The sequence below is a fragment of the Glycine max genome, chromosome 15 (assembly GCF_000004515.6).
Source record: "Glycine max cultivar Williams 82 chromosome 15, Glycine_max_v4.0, whole genome shotgun sequence".
In the NCBI taxonomy this organism is placed as follows: domain Eukaryota; kingdom Viridiplantae; phylum Streptophyta; class Magnoliopsida; order Fabales; family Fabaceae; genus Glycine; species Glycine max.
Genome location: NC_038251.2, coordinates 34,336,504 through 34,357,374, shown reverse-complemented (window position 1 = coordinate 34,357,374; position 20,871 = coordinate 34,336,504). Strand labels below are relative to the sequence as shown.

Below are 20,871 nucleotides of genomic sequence, written 5' to 3'. Positions count from 1 at the left end.
AATGGATTTATTCTCTTGGTAGGGGAATGGATTAAGGAGGCATAGCAAATCAATATAGTTACCATCTATTCGTCGTGCGACATTCAACTTAAGAGAACATTATGGGATAATGTAAAGCAGCTGAAAGATTCAATTTATGGGGGACTATGGTGCATTCTGGGTGATTTCAACAACATCAGAGACCCAGAAGAAAGGTTTGGAATATGTCAAAGGGGTTCAGGGGATAGTAGCATTAAAGAGTTCAATGATTGGATAGATGACTTAGAGGTTGTTGAGGTACCATGGTTGGGAAGAAAATTCACTTGGTTCAGACCAAATGGTGCATCTAGGAGTAAGCTAGACAGATTCTTGGTATCCCCTGAGTGGCTTGCCAGATGGCCTGGAAGTACTCAACTTACATTACCAAGGAACTTCTCAGATCACTGCCCAATCCTGCTTTAGTCTAAGTCTATAGATTGGGGTCCTAAACCTTTTAGGATTCTAGACTACTGGCTATCAGACAACTCTTTCAAGGCAACTGTTCATCATTGTTGGACCTCCAACCAGCAACCGGGTTGGGGAGGTTATGTCCTCAAAGAAAAAATAAAGAGACTCAAGCAAAGGCTGAAGATCTGGAATAAGGAACAGTTTGGAGATACTTTGAAGAAGGTCAAGAAGATTGAGGCTGACTTAAACAAAATGGAGGAGGAAACAATTCACAAACAGCTATCTATCCAAGAAGAGATGACAAGGAAACAATTACATGAAGCACTATGGGTAGCTGCTCAAGCTCATGAATCTTTGTTGAGATAGAAGGCGAGGTCAAGATGGATCAAGGAAGGTGACTACAACTCATTACATTCATTTGATGATGAATGCTAACCGCAGGAATAACTCCCTAAAAGGAGTCATGATTGATGGAACATGGACTGACGAGCCACATAAAGTGAAGGAGGAAGTTAGATCATTTTTCTCACAAAGATTTCAAGAACCAGACTATCACAGACCTCGGCTTGATGGAATTTATTTTCAGACCATTAGTCAGCACCATAATGATATGTTGGAGGATCGTTTTCAGGAGGAGGAAGTAAAACAGGCCATATGGGATTGTGGGAGTGAGAAAAGCTCAGGTCCTGATGGACTGAATTTTAAGTTCATCAAGAAGTTTTGACAGATAATTAAACCTGACGTTCTTCGTTTTCTAGATGAATTTCATGCCAATGGTACCTTCCCAAGAGGCTGTAATGCATCCTTCATAGCATTAATACCCAAGGTGGATGACCCACAATTCTTGAATGATTACAGACCTATTTCACTAATAGGTTGTATGTACAAGATAGTGACGAAGCTGTTGGCTAAAAGAATGAAGAAGGTGATGCCATTTATCATAGATGAAACCCAATCTGCATTCATTGAGGGTCGACATCTATTACATAGTGTCCTCATAGCAAACGAGGTGATTGAAGAAGCCAAAAGGAGCAACAAGTCATGCCTTGTATTCAAAGTTGATTATGAGAAAGCATGACTCGGTCTCAAGGGATTTTCTATTGTACATGTTGAGAAGAATAGGTTTTAGCTCCAAATGGGTCAAATGGATTGAGGGGTGTTTAAAATCTGCGTCTATTTCGGTTCTGGTGAATGGTAGCCCCACGGCTGAGTTCTCTCCTCAAAGGGGACTTAGACAAGGGGATCCATTAGCACCCTTCCTATTTAATGTGGTAGCTGAAGCTCTGAATGCGCTGATGAGGAGAGCTATGGAGGAAAATTTGTATAAAGGTTTCCCAATAGCTTCCAACAATGTGAGAATAAGCATATTACAGTATGCGGGTGACACAATCTTCTTTGGGGAGACATCTATGGAGAACATCAAAGCAATCAAAGTTATCCTAAGGACGTTCGAACTTGCATCAAGCCTAAAAATCAACTTTGCAAAGTGTTGTTTTGGAGCAATTGGTGTATCAGATCAGTGGAAGCAACTTGCAGCCAATTATTTGAACTGTAGTTTGTTGGTCCTTCCTTTTGTTTACTTGGGCATACCCATTGGGGTCAACCCAAGGCGATGTCAGATGTGGGATCCCATTATCCAGAAATGTGAGAGAAAATTAGGAAAGTGGAAACAAAGACACATCTTTTGAGGGGAGAGTGACACTCATACAGTCCGTGCTAAAATCGATTCCTATTTATTTCTTTTCATTGTTCAGGGTGCCTAGTAGAGTGGTGGATAAGCTGGTGAGACTACAACGTAGATTCCTATGGGGAGGTGGACCTGAGAAAAACAAGATTGCATGGATTAGGTGGGAGACAGTGTGCTTACCAGAAGAAAAGGGGGGTCTGGACATCAAGAATTTTAACCTTGCATTGCTCGCCAAATGGAAGTGGAACCTCTTTCAACATCAAGGGGAATTATGGGCTAGGGTATTGGAGTCCAAATATGGTGGGTGGAGAAGTCTGGATGGAGCAGCTAGAGTGGGCCCTGAATCAATATGGTGGAGGGACTGAAAAATGGTTTTCCTTCACTCACATCAGGGTCGGGCTTTTCAAAACGGACTGAAATGGAAGGTAGGATGTGGGGATAGAATCAAGTTCTGGGAGGATAGATGGATTAGTGGGGAGGAAACATTAGCAGAAAAATATCCTAGACTATATTTGATATCATCACAGCAAAATCAGCTCATCCGACAATTGGGAACTCACAAGGACATAGGCTGGGAGTGGAATTTTAACTGGAGAGGCTGCTATTTGATAATGAAATTGATTCAGCTGTTAGTTTTCTAAATGAGGTTGAAGGGAAGTTAATACAGCGACAGGGATCTGATGATTGGGAGTGGAAGGGAGATCCAACAGGCAAATATTCGGCACACAGTGCTTATAATATGCTATGGGAGGAAACAACAGCAGGAAGTCAGGAGGATTGCTTTGAGGAGTTATGGAGAATAAAGATTCCAAGCAAAATTGCGGTCTTTGCTTGGAGGTTACTTAAGGACAGATTGCCAACAAGACTAAATCTACAGAGGAGACAGGTGCAGATTACAGATATGTCCTACCCTTTCTGCAGAAGTAAGGAGGAGGACGCATCCCACTTATTCATTCACTGCAACAAAATTCAACCTATTTGGTGGGAATCCATGTCCTGGCTGAATATCAAAGGTGCTTTCCCGCAAACTCCAAAGCACCATTTCCTTCAACACACATGTTCAGGCTGAAGGCATAAGGATCAAGAGATGGCAATATTGGTGGTTGGCTTTAACATGGTCTATATGGCAGCTCAGAAATAGAATACTGTTTTCCAATGCAACTTTCAATGGCAACAAATTGTTTGAAGATGCAACATTCCTACTTTGGACTTGGCTTAGAAGCTTGGAGAAAAACTTCACAATCCATTTTAATCAATGGTCAAGTAACATTAGATAGGGTTTTCTGTATCAGCAAAGGATAGAACAAATAGAATAGTAGCAGATGTAGATTTAAAGTGTAGCCATAGTCTGATTCCTATTCAGACTTTGTTTTGTCTGATTCGAGGAACCATCTGTATGGTCCTTCCAAACTATGTAATCTTAGTACCTCTGGTACTCCAATTATATATATATATATATATATATATATATATTTTGCTCAGCAAAAATATTATATTACAATATAAAATAGTACCAGAGGTAGCTGCACAAACAGAAAACAGTAGACCTGAAAGTAACCTCTATAACCAAATAATATTAAGTGCTTAGTGCTTAAAAACATTATATGGAAACTTGAGAACCAATATCAAACCGACACCATGTGAACGGAACTTGGAGTTGGAGCCCTAACACACCAAATCATGCACATGTACAAATAGCTTATTTCTAAAGCATAATGAAAAACAAGACAGAAAAGTGATGGTTGTGATTATTACAGCGAACAAGGGGTAGATTAATAAACAAATCATAATGAACTCGCCAGTACCTTACTTCGTGCCAAGCTTCCCCAAACAGTGGACAGTCCAGGATATACAGGTGGTTGACGACCACCAAAATCATCAAAAGCACAATCAACATAGTTGACTAGGAAATGATTTCTTTCAGCATCATCAACTGACTCCTGCTGCACCCTAAATCAAACTCACATTACAAATCATAGTAAATTTCCCACAGCATTTACATGACAATTACAAAATCAGAGGTTTAATGATTATGCAGTCACATGTCTATTCCCCTTCTTATTTTCCATTTTGCATATCTGGTTACAAGACTCAGGCAGATTGGCATGCCTATTTACTAATTGGAAATGACGCAAATACCATGCAACTACAAGTAATAACACAGCAACAAAATACTTCCCGGTCGTCCCAAAATCTCCCATTTAGAATGTCCTTCAAAGAGGTTTTAACAACATACAATTTTAAAAAAAAAAAAGGAATCTTTTATCTACTGTATTGGAAGTTCTTAATACCTCTATAAGCAAAGGTGTGTACCAATTAAGAATTTCAAACACAGGTAATGCCCATAACAGATGTACCTCTAAGCATAGTCATTAAGATAATAAAGTACTATAGTAAAGACATTCTGTTGGGAAACTGTCTCAATTGCAATCACCCCTATCGAGCCTTTGGCCAATTCTCATCTTACAAGATGGTTTTGTAGGATGAGTTAAGCCTTAAGCCTAATTTCTTAGTACAGAATCAAAGAACAAGCGCTCGTAAAACAAATGAAAGATTTATATACGAAAATAATTAGGGCTGTTGGTTTGGGAAAATGTTTTCAATTTTCACTTATAGTTACAAAATTGTCACCTTGTTTTCATTTTGTTTTTGATTTCAAAGATTTATAAAGGAAACAGTGAAAACAACTTTTTATTATTTTCACTGTTTCATGTATTAACTTTTGAAAACAGAAAACAAAAGGAAAACAAGATAATATTTTTTGTAGTTAACAGTGAAAAACAAGACACATTTTTTCAAACCAAAGAGCCCCTTAATTTGTTTCAAACATCAAATACATTTTTATCCAACTTGGATCAAGTATAGGTAAAAGGAATACCTGGTTACAATATTAACCATGGCCCGAAAGGCAGCAACCTGAAAACAATGGTGGAAAGGTAAATATAATGTAAAAAGCAAACCACATGTGCAATTAATGGAGACTAGATAGAAAATTAAACCACCAAAATGTAAAGGAAAAACATAACAGTAAATGCAGCTTATTAGAGTAGTTTTACTCTGTTCTTATTTTCTTTTCTTTGTACAGCAGTAGGCATAGCTTTGTAGTGTACCAGCTGCCATCTCCAACTAACTGATAATTAGTTGAGTTTGTTAGGTTAGTTAGGACTTTGTTCAGTCCTGTATACGTAGCTTTGTTGTAACCTTTCACAGAGTGGGTTGAATAATATTCCTCTACATTTTACAAAACACCTTTTGTTTTCTCCAAATCTTTTACAGCTCCAAGGCACTTATTTCAAAAATGTAATTAAAAAAAAGAACTAACTAAGGTGCAAACCTGGAGTGTTTCTCCGCCATTGCCAATAAGATGAAGTAGCATGTTAAGAATTGGGTGAAGAAACTGAAGTAAAGCGGTGGAATCAACATTCTTCAAACTATTAATAGCCTGTATCCAGAATAAACAAATCTTAACTAAGCATTTGAACAAAGAAATCCAAAAATATGTATACAATATAAACAAACAAAATCAGACAGTCAACAATTTGTTTACAAATAACTAAAACCTATAACTTTTCCAAAATAATTTACACAATATATTAAGAAGACATGATCTTTGACATGATAATAGAACCTCTATGACCAAGTGATTGCAAACCCCATTATAGCAAGAAAAGGTTGAATTTCAGCATATAAAGAGTAGACATGAGCATTTTCCAAGCTTCAAGCCCTTTGGTGTGAGAAGGCATGTCAGATAAAATAACACTAAGGTAGCATTTGGTGGATGTTTGTACAGTACAGAACATAACACAAGTCCCATCCGATGCTAGGTTCATTATATTCAAAAAAAGAAAAAAGGATAGTAAAAGGTGATACAACTTCATTCCATAAAAATGGTGAACCAAATGTAACAAAACAAAACAATTCTGTAGAAAAGATAGAAGAGAGAAAAAGGATTTGTATATTGATTTAGGAGAAAATACAAAAGCCACCTCAATCTCTTACAAGTGTAGTACTTATACTACAGAGATTCAGCTGTAACTGAAAATACAATTGTCAACTAACTACAGTTATTGGAACTCATAAGCAAACCGAGTAGGAGACAAGGGCTTAGTAGGTAGATCTGCCCATTGATCTGTTCCAGGAATTTTTTTTTGTCAGCAAAAATAGATAATATATTAATTGAGTACCAGAGGTACTAGATTTACAAATGGTGCATTATAAGACCACAGACCAATGATTCCCTTATCAGACTAATGTAGTCTTGATGGTAACCAAAGCCTAGATTACATGTGACCTGTATTTTGCAACTATGCATTGTACTGTCGACAACTAATACACAAACCCTGATCTAAGATTGCTGGACCAGTGATTGTAGCTGATGTTAAAGTCCTTCTCTAAATTCCATAGCCACGTCCACAGTAGAAAAGATGCATCGTCCACAATTTTATTAGCATCAAATGTGTCATTGGAGAAGAGTATCTTATTCCGCTGCTGTCATATCGACCATGTAAGAGCCAACCACCACCACCTCCACCTGTTACCCCTAGCTCCCTGAGTCACTCCATGTATGTGTTGGAGGAAATGTTGTTTTGGATTTTGCGGGAAAGGAACGACAGAGGTCACCCAAGACAACGATTTCCACCAAAGAGGAATGACTTTGCTACAATGAAAAAACAAATGTCATGTGTCCTCCTCCATGTTGCCACACAACAGACATCTCCTATCATTTATCTCCACCTGTCGCCTATGAAGGTTGCTTCTTGTGGGAAGACGGTCTCTAAGTAGTCTCCATGCGAAAACTAATATTTTATTCGGTACCTTCATCTTCCACAGTTCTGCATAAGCTGTATCTTCTATCACTTCTAATGGAGCCTCCCTCATGGCGATGTAAGTGCTCTTTACTAAGAATTGGCCACTGGAATCTGCCATCCACACCCACCCATCTGACCTCTGGCTGAATTTGCTGGATTTCCATATCTTTTAGAAATGCAATAGCCACGTCTATCTCATTATCAAACAACGATCTCCTCCACGTGAACTACCACTCCCACCCTGAGTCGTTATGGACCCCCATATGCTGAATAGTGTGATTTTGCTGACTAGATATGAGGTACAATCTAGGATATTTTGTTGCTAATGCACCGCTATCTCCTATACAATCATCTTCCCATAACTTAATTTTGTCCCCACATCCGACCCTCCAGACTGTGCTCCTCTGTAATGCTTCGCCGTGCTCCAGATGATGGGACGCCACCTTCAAATCCCTCCACCAAATGGATTCTTTGCTGCCTCATCTAGACCCTGCTATCCGCCGTATTTGGATTCCAATACCCTAGCCCACAGTTGCCCTTGGTGCTGGAAAAGATGCCACTTCCATTTTGCTAGTAATGCGAGATTGAAGGTGTTTACGTCCTTGATCCCCAGCCCCCCTTTGTCCTTTGGGAGGCACACTATGTCCCACTTGACCCAAGCTAGAGTATGATCAAGCGCTCCTCCCCATAAGAACTTTCTCTGAATGCGAACTAACTTGTCGACCACCTTCTTAGGAACCCTGAAAAAAGAAAAGAAGTAAATGGGTATAGATGTTAAAACCGACTGTATGAGAGTCACTCTCCCCCTAAAAGGCAGGTGTCTTCGCTTCCATCTCGCTAATATTCTCTCACATTTATTTTTAAGAGGATCCCACATATGACACCATCTTGGGTTTGCCCAATAGGTATACCCAGGTAAATGAAAGGAATGGTCAACAAGCTACAATTGAGATAGTATGCAGCTTCTCTTCTCCATTGGTCAGACATGCCTAATACACCGAAGCTGCTTTTCGCAAAATTAATTTTGAGTCCCGATACGAGTTCGAAGGACCGCAGAATTACTTTGATTGCTTTTACATTCCGCATGGATGCCTCCCCAAAAAAGATTGTATCATCTGCGTACTGGAGAATGCTTATGTCAACATTGTTTGACCCCACTGAGAATCCCCTGTATAGGTTTTTCCCAATAGCTTCTCTTACCAGCCCATTCAAAGCTTCAGCCACAATGTTGAATAGAAACGGTGCTAATGGGTCCCCTTGCCTCAGGCCTCTCTGTGGTATGAACTCATGCGAGGGGCTGCCATTGACAAATACTGAGATAGAAGCAGATTTTAGGCATCCCTCCATCCATCGAATCCACTTGGAGTGGAAACCCATCCTCCGCAGCAAGTAAAGCAAAAAGTCCCATGATACTGAATCATATGCCTTCTCGTAATCCACTTTAAAGACAATGCACAGCTTCTGCCCTCTCCTAGCTTCCTCGACCACCTCATTTGCAATTACCGCGCTATGCAACAAATGCCTTCCTTCAATGAATGCAGATTGCCTTTTGTCTATGATGAAGGGCATGACCTTCTTCAATCTGTTGGCTAGTAGCTTTGCCAAGGGATTTAATCAAATAACTAGTCAGGATTATTCAGAAACCTTTCCACCTGTTGCTGTGAAACCTGTCACAATCAAAATAATGTTGACTATTGCTCTTGCTCATCACTGGTCTATTCAGTAAATTGGTGTGAACAATGCTTTCCTTAATGGCTATTTGGAAGAAATCTACATGACCCAGCCACCTGGATTTGCTGATTCTGATAAAAAGTATGGTCTGCAAACTCAAGAAAGCTATCTATGGGTTAAAACAGGCACCTAGGGCCTGGTATGAAAGATTAACCAAATGGAAGCTTGGCAAATGGAAATGGAAGCTTTTTCAGAATCAGGGGGAGTTGTGGGTCAGGGTAATAGAGTCAAAGTATGGCAGGTGGAGGAATTTAAATGAAGCAAGGTCAGCCAATAACGAATCTACATGGTGGAGGGACCTGAAGATTGTAGCTCAGCATCCTCAACAGGATCAATTGCTGAATAGTTCGATAGTGTGGAAGGTTGGACGTGGGGATAAATTTAAATTTTGGGAGGACACTTGGACAGGGGAAGATAACAAATTACTAGAGAAATACCCTAGGCTTTACAGTATATCTGTTCAGCAAAATTATTTCATTCTGCAAATGAGAGACTTCAAAGATTCAGGGTGGGAATGGGACTTTAAATGGCGGAGACCGTTGTTCGACAATGAGATAGATATGGCGGTATCATTTCTACAAGAACTTGAGGGGAACAGAATTCGGTCCCACAGGGCTGACCAGTGGGTATGGGTGGCAGATCCTAGTGGCCAGTATACGGTTAGGAGTGCCTACAATGTGCTTAGAGAGGACTTATTACAGGAGGACCAGGACGGAGAGTTCAAGGAGCTATGGAAGGTGAAGGTTCCATCTAAAGTAGCTGTGTTTGCATGGCGGTTACTCAAAGATAGGTTACCAACAAGAGACAACTTGAGGAGAAAGCATGTGGAGCTACAAGATTTTATGTGCCCTTTCTGCAGAACAATAGAGGAGAGTGCAAGTCACTTGTTTTTTCACTGCAGCAAAGTGTTTCCTATATGGTGTGAAATGCTGTCTTGGGTAAATCTGGTGGGTGTCTTTCCACATCACCCAAGACATCATTTTCTTCAGCACATATATGGAGCATTTGAAGGAATACAGCTGGACAGATGGAAAGGGTGGTGGCTAGCATTGACATGGACTATTTGGAAGCACAGAAATAGTATAGTTTTCTCCAATTCTGCCTTCAACACAAATAAAGTGGTGGATGATGCAGTATTTCTGTTATGGACTTGGCTCAAAAACTTAGAGAAGGATTTCACAACCCACTATAATCAGTGGTCATCAAACCTAACTGAAGGATTTTTCCGCAGATGAGGATTTGAATCTAGGTTCAATAATTGTATTAGTCTTATAATATGAAACTTATTCTGGGTCAGCAACCAAATTGTTATGGTGCTGAACTAGACCAGAATTTTAGCTTGTACTTCTAGTACCTCTGGTACTTTGCTAATATATATATATACTTATTTTGGCTGATCAAAAAAAAAATGAAAGATTAACCAAAACACTACTGACTTTTGGCTTTGTTCAAAGCAAGTGTGATCCTTCCCTTCTGGTGTTCAAGATTGATTCTGTGTATTGAAGTAAATGAGGTATTGAAGTAAATGCTGTTCTTGCTCTAAAACAACTAGGAAATTCGGATTATTTTCTAGGTATTGAAGTAAAACATTTGAGTAAGGGTTCCTCTATTGTTGTCTCAAGCTAAATATATTCGCGATCTACTTGAAAAGGCTAACATGGTTGATGCCAAACCAATAACCACTCATCTGCCCTCTGGTCTTAAGTTGACCAAACATGGTACAACTAAGCTTGTTTCAGTTCCTGTTGCTGATGCTACTCTCTATTGGTTGGTTGGTTGTTGGGGCACTTCAGTACATTACTGTAACTAGACCAAAACCGAACTACAGTGTAAACAAGGTCTGTCAGTTTATGTCAGAACCCATGGAGGAACATTGGAAGGCTGTCAAGTGTATTTTAAGGTATCTAAAGGGTACTATAGACTATGGATTGTCTCTAAAATCTGCTTCTCAGAGAGAAGCCTATACTTTGGAAGCTTTCTGTGATACTGATTGGAGAATGGATATGGTTGACAGAAGATCAATTTCAGGGGGATGTATTCTCTTTGGCCCTAATCCTGTTTCTTAGTGGTCAAAGAAGCAGTCTTTTGTTGCTTGATCGACTACAAAAACTGAATATCGAAGCCTGGTTGTTACCGCATCAGAACTTCTATGGATTCAATCCTTACTAAGAGAACTCTATTAAAATTACCACCCCAGCTGTCTACTGTGATAATCTCAGCACTGTTGCTTTGAGTCACAATCTTGTTCTTCATTCAAGGACAAAACACATGGAACTAGACATCTTTTTTGTGAGAGGAGATTTTTTGGATAAGTCCTTACTAATGTGTCATGTTCCTGCCTATCCTCAACTTGCTGATGTGTTGACAAAGCCTCTTGCCAAGCAGCCATTTCTGGATTTACGATCCAAACTCAGTGCTTTCTTTCACTGAGTTTCAGAGCACTCTGCATTTGAGGGGGGGAAAATAATGTATAGTAGATACAGCTGAGTCATTGCTGACTCAGCATAAGAGTTAGTTAGTTAAGCTAACTACTAAACTTCAGTAGTTAGAATCCTTTATATATACACCATAGTGTAATTCTGTTGTAACTAACTCATTCATATATACAATAACAATTTTCATTTTCTCTTGTTCTCTCTCACCTCCATGGATTTCTAAATTCTAATTATAAATAAATCAATCTGCTGGGTGGAAGATTAACCCAGAAATAGCTATATTTATTGAACACCTGACGAGTCAGTGGAGAATTGAGATACCATCAAGAGCAGCATATATAAAATGATATCTACATGAGTCTAGAATAAACAAATAATAAGATTAACAAGAATACCCAAAATAACAAAAAAAAAAAAGCTAGACAAGAATGATACCTCCAGAAGTTCAGAACCCCATGGTGGACTTGTTCGAAGAGTATGCCGGTCATATTCAAGAAAGAAATCTCTAATACGCTCATTGATAGGGTATAAAGAAGAACATAGTCGTAAACGCAATCTGAAGACACTTTTCCCATCTTCCAAATAATCCAATCTCTCCTATAGTAAAATAAGAAACCAAAATATAGAATGACTTTAAGTTCAAAATTCAAATATAATAACAGAAACCAATTAAGAGCCACATAAAGTCAAGTGCAGTACAATACAATATTGTGCATCACATTACAATTCACAAGACTAGTAACCATCATTACAAATTTAAAATAATTAGACAACCATATTATAAGTTTACTAATGCATTAAGTAGCGCCCTAATAAGTTATGTCCCCTGTCTTTGAATATTTAATATTCTCCAAAATTGGGGGAATTTAAAATGTTATGAGGGAGAGGTTCTGAACAATTAAATGAGTATCTATAATTTTCTTCTTTTTATAAAACTCTTAAACAATAGGAAATTTTAAGTAAACCTTCCCATCCTCCATCCAAACATACCCATTGGGTCACACTACTCAAAGAGAAAAGGGAGAACAAGCAACACATGAAAGTTAATTAACATGTATAGGTGTACAGTAATAAACACATACCCGCCCTGCATCCTGGAGATAATGAGGAACCAATTCTCTCATAATTGGAAGATTTATTTCTGACCGCAGCCTGTATAAAACGACTAAAGCATAAGCTGCCATATACCAAGTTAAGATTATAAGTGCATGTTTGATAACAATTTTTTAGGGGAACTTCTTAAAAAGCTCTCTAGTAAACTGGGGCAAAAGAAAAGAAAACTTTTTGGCCCCAAAGTACACAAAACCAGATATGAACCAAGTCTTCAAGACATAACTAGTTCTTTCTATATAAAAGGAAAATAGGAAGCGGCAAAAACATAAATGAAGAATCACATTGGCAACAAAATATCAATTATCATGTAGAGTCAAACCAGACCTACAAGAGAGGTATTATCATGAAAGATATTGTAAAGATTTTCAATGCAATATAGGTGACCATTTTTTACTTTTTTGTTAATAATACATGTTGCGATATGATTCTATTTCCATATTTCTGTTGAGATATGATTCTGTTTCCATATTTCTGTTGAGATATGATTTTGTTTCCGTTATTATTACCACAATAGTCAAAATCAAGATCTTACTCAAGATTGGGAAGGGGAGTATGGGTCGTAAATCGGGAGATCGTAAGATCCTACAAAATTTATGAAATTCATATATATGCACATAATCATATATATGTGCATATATAAAGTAACATAAATCATTATATCACACTTAAAACACAGAAACACAGAATGTATGTGTGTGCAGCAAACAAAATCACAGAAATGATGTGCATACACTGCAAACAGAATAACAGAGACGGTGTGCATGTTCTGCAAACAGAATCACAGATTAGAGAAGAGTGCCTCATGCACAGTCCACACAAACAGAGCAGGAGAAAGAGTGTTTAGTGAGTGAAAGAGATCAAAGAGGGGATTAGGGGGCGCTGTAATTTTTTGTTTTAGGCAAAAGCAATGCAGCAGTTTTCATTTTTTAGGTGAAAAGGGGGCACAGGATTATTTGGACGCAGAGGGAATAGAAATTGGGCTTAAGTAATTAGGTGTTTTGAGCTAAAGCAGTTCAGATTAAAATACTGGGTCATAAGCCCGACCCGCAAATAACCTAGAAACAAACTCGTGAAAAAGCGACGTGGCACCGCAAGTCTCAATCTTCAACAGCAATCCAGTGTGATCCGCCAAATTGCGACCCAGATGCAACACAAACTCGGAGGATGGAAAAGATCGTAAGTAGTTACTATTTTTATGCAATTGATTCTGATTGTATCCCTACAATTAAGGAATCACCCATTATTATCTAATTCAATTCTGGTTATTATAAATAAAGAGCTGAGGAATCATTCTCCTCAAGCCTTTAGATCAATCTAAGTCTGATATTCAAGATTGTGCTCATTAGGTAACTTATGATCCATTCGTTGTATATGAACACATGCTAAAGGCTGAACCACTTTTCATATTGCCAGTTTGAATTATTAGTTAATCTGGTCATGTATAAGAATATCAGAAAAGAGATATAACCAGCATGCCACACAAGTACAATTTTGGATCCAGCCTTGCCATCAACATTGTGATCATTAAAATTGTAATTGAGATTCCTATGGTAACCATTACAATTTTGGTTTCACTATGCAACAGCAACCGGCCAAGAACTATCATTAATTAATAAAATAAACATTAAAGTCTAACCAATGGAAAAAATATCAAATTAAGAGAACATACTGAGCATGGGAAGATAAAGGAAGTGCTGCATATCCAATCACCACCTGTAAAAATTAAGAAGCGTAATCAATTCATAACAATCAATATGCAACCCCAGACAGCAGTGGTAAAAGGAAGGAATTAAAAAACAATAAATTGGGTGGAAAGCGAAAATGAACTTACCGGCTTTGGGGCATCCAATTTTGTTTGCAGATCAACATGAAATAGAGTAAATAGAAGGTGGTGCATTGGTGTCCACATAGCAGGAAGGGAAAGTTTAATTTCATCATGGTAACAAGCAACCCTAGCTCCAACAGCAACTTGGGTGTGACCCCACTTCTGAAACGATGCATCTAGACCTGGATCTCTAGGATATATTGCCTGGGCAGATTGAGTCACACATAAGATGAAAGCATAGGGCCATGGCTTTCCTCAAGAACAGAAAAATAAAGGTCACTACCTCCAATGGCTGCCTACGAATATCACCATCATCCTCCCTGAGTTCAACCCGTATAAACAAATTCCTTTTCCTACCCAAACTTACAGTCAACGGATACACATACAGGCAGTGAAAAAGTTGCAAAAAAGGCTCGTTTCTTGTTGTAGTGCGGAAGTCAAAAGCATGGAACTATATGTTAACCAATATAGAGCAATTAGCAGAAGCATGGCACATACAAATAGAATTACTTAAAACCACCGTATCATGAAATATCTTTACCCCCATAGCAAAATTAAGCACTATTGACACTATTATATTAATCAAATACAAGATAGAGTAGCAAGATGCAAATATCCCTCGTGAAGGGATCAACATGAGAAATGACAATTAAGAAACACCAAGTTTTGAAAATTATGTCCTCCTTGAAGTGGTTCAAGATTATACACAAGTTCCTTTTATCTTACCATTAATTAGAAATAAACCATTAAAAAATGAACCGTAGCACCAAATATGTCCAATTTTACTCAATGATAAAACTTGGCACTTTGGTATAGTACACCATAAAGCTGTTTTCATGATCATGCACTAAAATATCCATAGTTAGCACTATCTTCCTTGCAAAGACTCCAAGTTTAAAGAAAATATCAACCACAAACTCAGCAATACAAATTCACTTTTAACATCAAATTTGTTATTATTTGGAAAGTGGAGGTGGGATATGACTTCAGCGTAGGTTCTTATGGGGAGGAGGGTTGGATCAAAGGAAGATAGCATGGGTAAAATGGGAAACAATTTGCCTCCCAAAAGAAAAGGGGGGCTGGGTATAAAAGATGTTAGGACCTTCAACAAAGCATTACTTGGAAAGTGGAGGTGGGATATGCTTCAGCAAAACAAAGAATTATGGGCCAGAATATTGGAGTGGAGTCCAAGTATGGCAGGTGGAGATCACTGGTTTAAGGAAAAAGTGGCACCAATGAATCATTGTGGTGGCAGGACCTAATGGCGGTGACCCATGACCATCAGCTGAATAACGTTCTGCAAAATGGAACAACATGGACTGTGGGGTGTCGTGATAAAATCAAATTTTGGGAGGACTGCTGGTCTAGAGATGGTGTGGCACTAATGCTGAAATACCCCAGGTTGTATCAGATCTCTCGCCAGCAACACAAACTCATCCAGAAAGTGGGTAGTTTCACTGAAACAACCTGGGAATGGAACCTTTCATGGAGAAGGCCTTTATTTGATAACAAAGTCGTCTCGGCTGTCGAATTCATGAGGGAGATCACACAGACTGTAATCCAGCAACAAGTAGCTGACTGTTGGTTGTGGAAACATGAACCCAATGGTCATTACTCTACAAGGAGTGCATATAACTTACTGCAGGGAGATTCAGAGGATGAAAATCTGGATGGAGCACTCCAGGATCTATGGAAGCTAAAGATCCCAGCTAAGGCATCAATCTTTGCTTGGAGGTTAATTAGAGATCGATTGCCGACTAAGTGTAACTTGCGAAGGAGACAAGTAGAGTTAGATGACAGCATGTGCCCTTTTTGCATAAATAAGGAGGAGGATGCATCCCACCTATTTTTTTACTGCAGCATAACACAACCTTTATGGTGGGAATCCCAATCTTGGGTTGGAACCTTGGGGGCTCATCCTATAATTCCAAGGCAACACTTTATGCAGGTCGAAAATGGGACAATAGATGGAAGAGCTGGTGGGTAACCCTAACCTGGTCCATTTGGCAGCAAAGTAATAAGGTCATCTTCTTGAATGAACCATTCAATGGAAGCAAGCTGATGGAGGATGCAGTGTTTCTGCTCTGGACATGGCTCAGAGCAATGGAGAAAAAAATTTCAATGTACTTTAACCAGTGGTCTAGCAACCTAACAGAAGGTTTCTGTAATTAGGAGGGAAAACCAGCTGAGGGATATTGTATATGTATATGTGGTGACCACTCTGGATCCTATCAGCCTGTAGACAGCCTGATCATTGTATCCAGAAGTCTACCTAAAATTATCTTGTAACTTTAGTACCACTGGTACTTTTATATATATATATAACTACTTTTGCTGACCAAAAAAAAAAAAATTAATTTCTTTAAAAGATAAATTCTACTCTAAAAAAAAGTTAACTCCACTGGCTAACTAAAGACTGGTAACTCTGTCAAAAGATATAATACTTACATCATCGGCATTAAAATCTGAATTTCCATGTTGATTTGCTCCATTTCCCAAAACTGGAGATACTACCCTGAGGTTGCTACCCTGAGGATCATCACAACCATTACTAGGATACTTTCCAGACAGTGAATCCACAATTCGATCCCCAGGGTCAACAGAATCATTGGTTATACTACCACTTTCTGACACATTTTCCAAATCAGCTAGGGAAATCTGGTGCTTTTCAATTTCCAGCCTCAAAACACCTTTGATAGGTTTGTGCATCTTACGTTTAGGATCCTAGATATTTCAAGAAATACCAGCCACAGAATAAATCAGTATGAAACACTAATTTTTTTTAATCATAGTAGTCATATAAATGTCTTCTCAAGAAAAAAGAAATGCAGCTACCAAAAGCTCAAACTTGATAATAAAAAAGAGGCACAGCAGAATTGTAATCTGCAACTTGTACCTTTAGTACCTCTGGTACTCAATTAATTCATATAGATTATTTTGGCTGATCAAAAAAAAAAAGTGGCACAGCATAGTGACATATATACCAAACACAGATTCTTTGATAATCTTTGGAAACCCAAACAATAAGAACAATTAAAAATAAATTTGAATTTAATATTAAATAAAACAAACAATAGATCATAAAGGACAATGCAATGACAATCTAACATTCAATCAGACGGAGGAACAGAAAACAAAACCCAAATAAGAAGAAAATAAATAAATGTTTAAAGCAAACTGAATAAATGTAATATAGTGCATATAAACAAAAACAATAAATAAACAAAAGCCATATAAGAGGGGCAAATCAATAAATAAGTATTTATTGCATAAAGAATTATTGCAATATAGTGCCTCATGTAAATTGCCAAAGTCATTAATATCACCTTAAAAGTGTTATAAATAAAAACAAATTTAATCCAGAAATTTCATTCCTTCAATTCAGCCACTAAGAACAAAACCAAAGTCAGGAAACCTGAAGCACACACCTGAAGTGATTCCTCAGTATAGCTTTCTTTGACTTTATTTAAGTTTGAAACCTCTACTACCACAGAATTTCCATTGGAGTAACTCAGCTTTCCATCTAAAGAGATTTTTGCACTAGTATCAAAAACACCTTCATGAGAACTTGAACCAGATATACTTGGAGCAAGAGGGCTGCTTGGGGAAGCAGGCCCTACTGAAGCTGCACCAATACTGCTATCAAATAATGATACGATGGTCCATGTGAAGGACTCTTTGTAAGGCATGATTTTAGACCACACCTGCAGTTTTTGCTTCTCTCTCTCAGTCAAGTGCACCTGTAAAGTGAAGTAAATGTTAAAGCCTAAACAATTTCCTAAAAGGCATCATCTCACACAAATAGCAGTCACCTTGTAAATTATACACTAAAATAAGCAAGCATCCACAGTCAGCAAGAAAAAATTCACAGAACTTATTTATTATTACTACAAAGAAAAAAAAATTCAAAGTCCAAGGTAGAAAATGCATATTTAGACCCTGCTTCTACCTTTTCAACTAATATTTTAAAATCTTGTAACTAACATCCTAGGAACACATGTTCAAAATTAAAAAATTTTAAAAAAAATGTCTTCACCATTTTTTGAAATGTCCAAGCCCAAAAAAATGTCTTCACTATCTTTTATAATGTATTTCTTATAGAAGCATATGGTTTCATTGCATCTTTCAAGTCCCACATAGGACAAATCACACTCTTGCTCTCCCATCACACTCTTTTCCTTACCCTTTTCCCAGTTTCCCTAAATAAAGTGCTGATCCCCAAATCTAACTTGTGAATCATACATTTCTACAATTCTGGAGATGCCATTGATCACAATCACCTATGGAAACTTGTTCTAGTGTGATTGGTTGATCCATTGCTGATCAGAAGAAGGCCCACTTATGAAGGAAAAAACAGGAACCTAACCAACTTTGAACACCCACCTAAAAGAATCCAAGCCCTATTTCTTCCTCCATTCCGACTTGTGTCTTCTTGTTCCAATCTGCATCTTCTTCTTCAGGTTCAATCTTGTCTTTTCTGTTTCTGCTAGGCAGCTCGCTGATCTGCCTGTTTTTTTATCTTCTCTAGGTGCAAGTTCAGCTGCTTTTCATTAAATCAACTTATGGGATTTTACTGCACAATCTAACGGTTATGCTGATTCAAAGCAGGTTTTTTCTTCTTTGTTTTACTTGTAGCTTCTCTTCCCTTCTATGTTTTGGTGCTTGAGATTAACGGAGTGCTAGTGCAGCTGCTGGTGGTGGCAACCCAAGTGATGCCGTGAGTGAGGGTTCTAAAATGCACAAGAATCCAATTGGACATGGGAGTGAGGTGGAAGCATATTTAAGTGGACGGAGATGAAAGAAAAAACATTAAATGCAAACATTACAATCAAAAAGCATCATAGGTCATAGGGTGTGGACACAAAGCAGGTTGTAGCATGTAAAATTGTTACTAATGAAATGACGAAAGAAATGTGAGTAATTGCATCCCTGTTGCAAGAGAGATTAATCAAGAAATCAAGCACCAATGATGAGCATATAAATCTGGGGAAAAAAGAGAAGGGAATGATGTGGTTGAGAACTGGTTGAGAACTCGAGAAATACTTTTAAGAAAAGCAGAGTAAGCACCCCAATCCACAACAAATCACATTTTTAAGAAGAATTTGTTGGAGGAAGCATGTCAAGAAATTGGTTCTTTTTCTAAAATGCCATCCCATACCATTCAATGTGGCAAGGAGTGATGAATTCCATGACATCTTGGAATTGGTTGTAAGACATGGCACAGGATTTAAACCACCATCCTATCTTGAGATTAGAGTCAAATATTAGAATCAACAAATGAATTTGACCATAGCTTATTGGAAGAAAACGGAATGCAACATCATGATTGGTGGGTGGAAGAATATTAAGGAAAAGAAGACCATATTAAACTACTTAGTGAACAGCTCTAACGCTTTGTTTGAATTGATAGATAGAGGAATGGAGAGGAATGAAATCAAGTTTTAAAGTGCGTCATTGTTTTAATATTATAAACGAGACTATCTATTGTGTGCCCATTCAAACATAACCTATTAAATGCCTAAAATTACTTAAAAGAGCATGAACTGAATTGCTTATGTTTTGGATATAATAAATACTCTCATTCCCAATATAAACTTCTTATTTCTATCTTCTTATCATGTGTCCATGCCTCCATGGCACACAATAAAAACCCTGTTCTAAAATTGCAATGCATCAAAACCCCAATTTGACCCCCCACCCCACCCCCCAATTGATGGGGGTATGGATGGAATCAGCACTTTTGATTGTTTTATTTGAAAAGAAATTAATTCTTTATTGTGATTCTTCCTCCCTCTGCAAGTGTATGCTTCTTCCTTCCAAAGTTGAAGGCATCCAGCATATCTACAAACTAGGCCATTCTCTCATAAGTATGCCCTCTCTTTCATCTTTAAACAATTCTTCCTTGTAGGAAGTTATTTAGACTATTGAATTGACCTTTTTGTTTACCCCCATTGTTTCACAAATTATATTTCCAAATACCCACATTCAATGACACAATAGAGGGATGATAAGTCCCAAATCTCAATTTATTGTTAGTTGCTTTTTGCAATAGGGGCAACCCACTTCAAGCTCATTGCTTAACTGGGTAGAGATGGGCAAAAATGGATATACAAATTAGGAGAAGCAACCAGGAAAAAGCACCAAGTGAGATAAGAATAATAAGTTAATGAAATAATTGTTACCATGTTCCATCATAAAGTATCCAAACAATGGACTGGAATTTTGATTCTATTTCATTCACCATTAGATATCCAAAACATAATCTAAGAGAACAGTCCTTTTGAAGCCTATTGATACATCTCACATATAAATAACAGCTAAATAATATTTTTAAGATAACGGATGGCAGTTGAAAAGATTGGTCAACAAAATGCAGTCCAATTTGTGACAATGCAACAAATTAAAAAGACTTGGGCTTAATATTAAGCCGTAAGTATAGGCTTTGTAGTGTTCAAGCTCTAGTTATTTTACTCAAGATCTTCTTTTAAAGAAAGTAACCATCGGTTGCTCTTCAAAAATTCAGATTTGATTGTAGTGCACCCACCCCATCTTTATGGACAAAATGTGCTCCTATATACTGTATGTACACATGCAATAGTGGAAAACCAGCTTAAATTCTTGGCTAAGGCACAAAGAAAACAACAACAACAAAGGAAGAAAAATGTCAATACATACTGGATCTTTACGTGAATAAACAGAAGCAGTAACCCCGCCTTCTTCAGTAGCATGCTTCTCCAACTGGATTAACAAACAAACTGAAGCAGATGGCGCATCTAAGTAAAAGACTGCACGAGGTTCACATGTAATTTTGGCCTGGAAATTGTAAAAAGTGGGGGGATGGGGCCA

The 20,871-nt window shown here is 37.9% G+C and overlaps 1 protein-coding gene across 2 annotated transcripts in view; it reads right to left on the bottom strand.

The window, feature by feature from the left end:
• LOC100812785 (guanine nucleotide exchange factor SPIKE 1) overlaps nucleotides 1-20,871 on the bottom strand; it is a 59,202-nt gene that overhangs the window by 35,855 nt on the left and 2,476 nt on the right. For both annotated transcript variants that reach the window (XM_006597927.4, XM_003545658.5), the window contains exons 7-17: nucleotides 20,701-20,838; nucleotides 17,454-17,765; nucleotides 16,474-16,749; nucleotides 14,309-14,476; nucleotides 14,032-14,229; nucleotides 13,870-13,913; nucleotides 12,170-12,239; nucleotides 11,523-11,684; nucleotides 5,448-5,555; nucleotides 4,992-5,029; nucleotides 3,919-4,063 (exon numbers count right to left, since the gene is read on the bottom strand). In XM_006597927.4, the coding sequence (XP_006597990.1) occupies nucleotides 3,919-4,063; nucleotides 4,992-5,029; nucleotides 5,448-5,555; nucleotides 11,523-11,684; nucleotides 12,170-12,239; nucleotides 13,870-13,913; nucleotides 14,032-14,229; nucleotides 14,309-14,476; nucleotides 16,474-16,749; nucleotides 17,454-17,765; nucleotides 20,701-20,838 (1,659 nt within the window). The remainder of the gene's footprint in view (nucleotides 1-3,918; nucleotides 4,064-4,991; nucleotides 5,030-5,447; nucleotides 5,556-11,522; nucleotides 11,685-12,169; nucleotides 12,240-13,869; nucleotides 13,914-14,031; nucleotides 14,230-14,308; nucleotides 14,477-16,473; nucleotides 16,750-17,453; nucleotides 17,766-20,700; nucleotides 20,839-20,871) is intronic.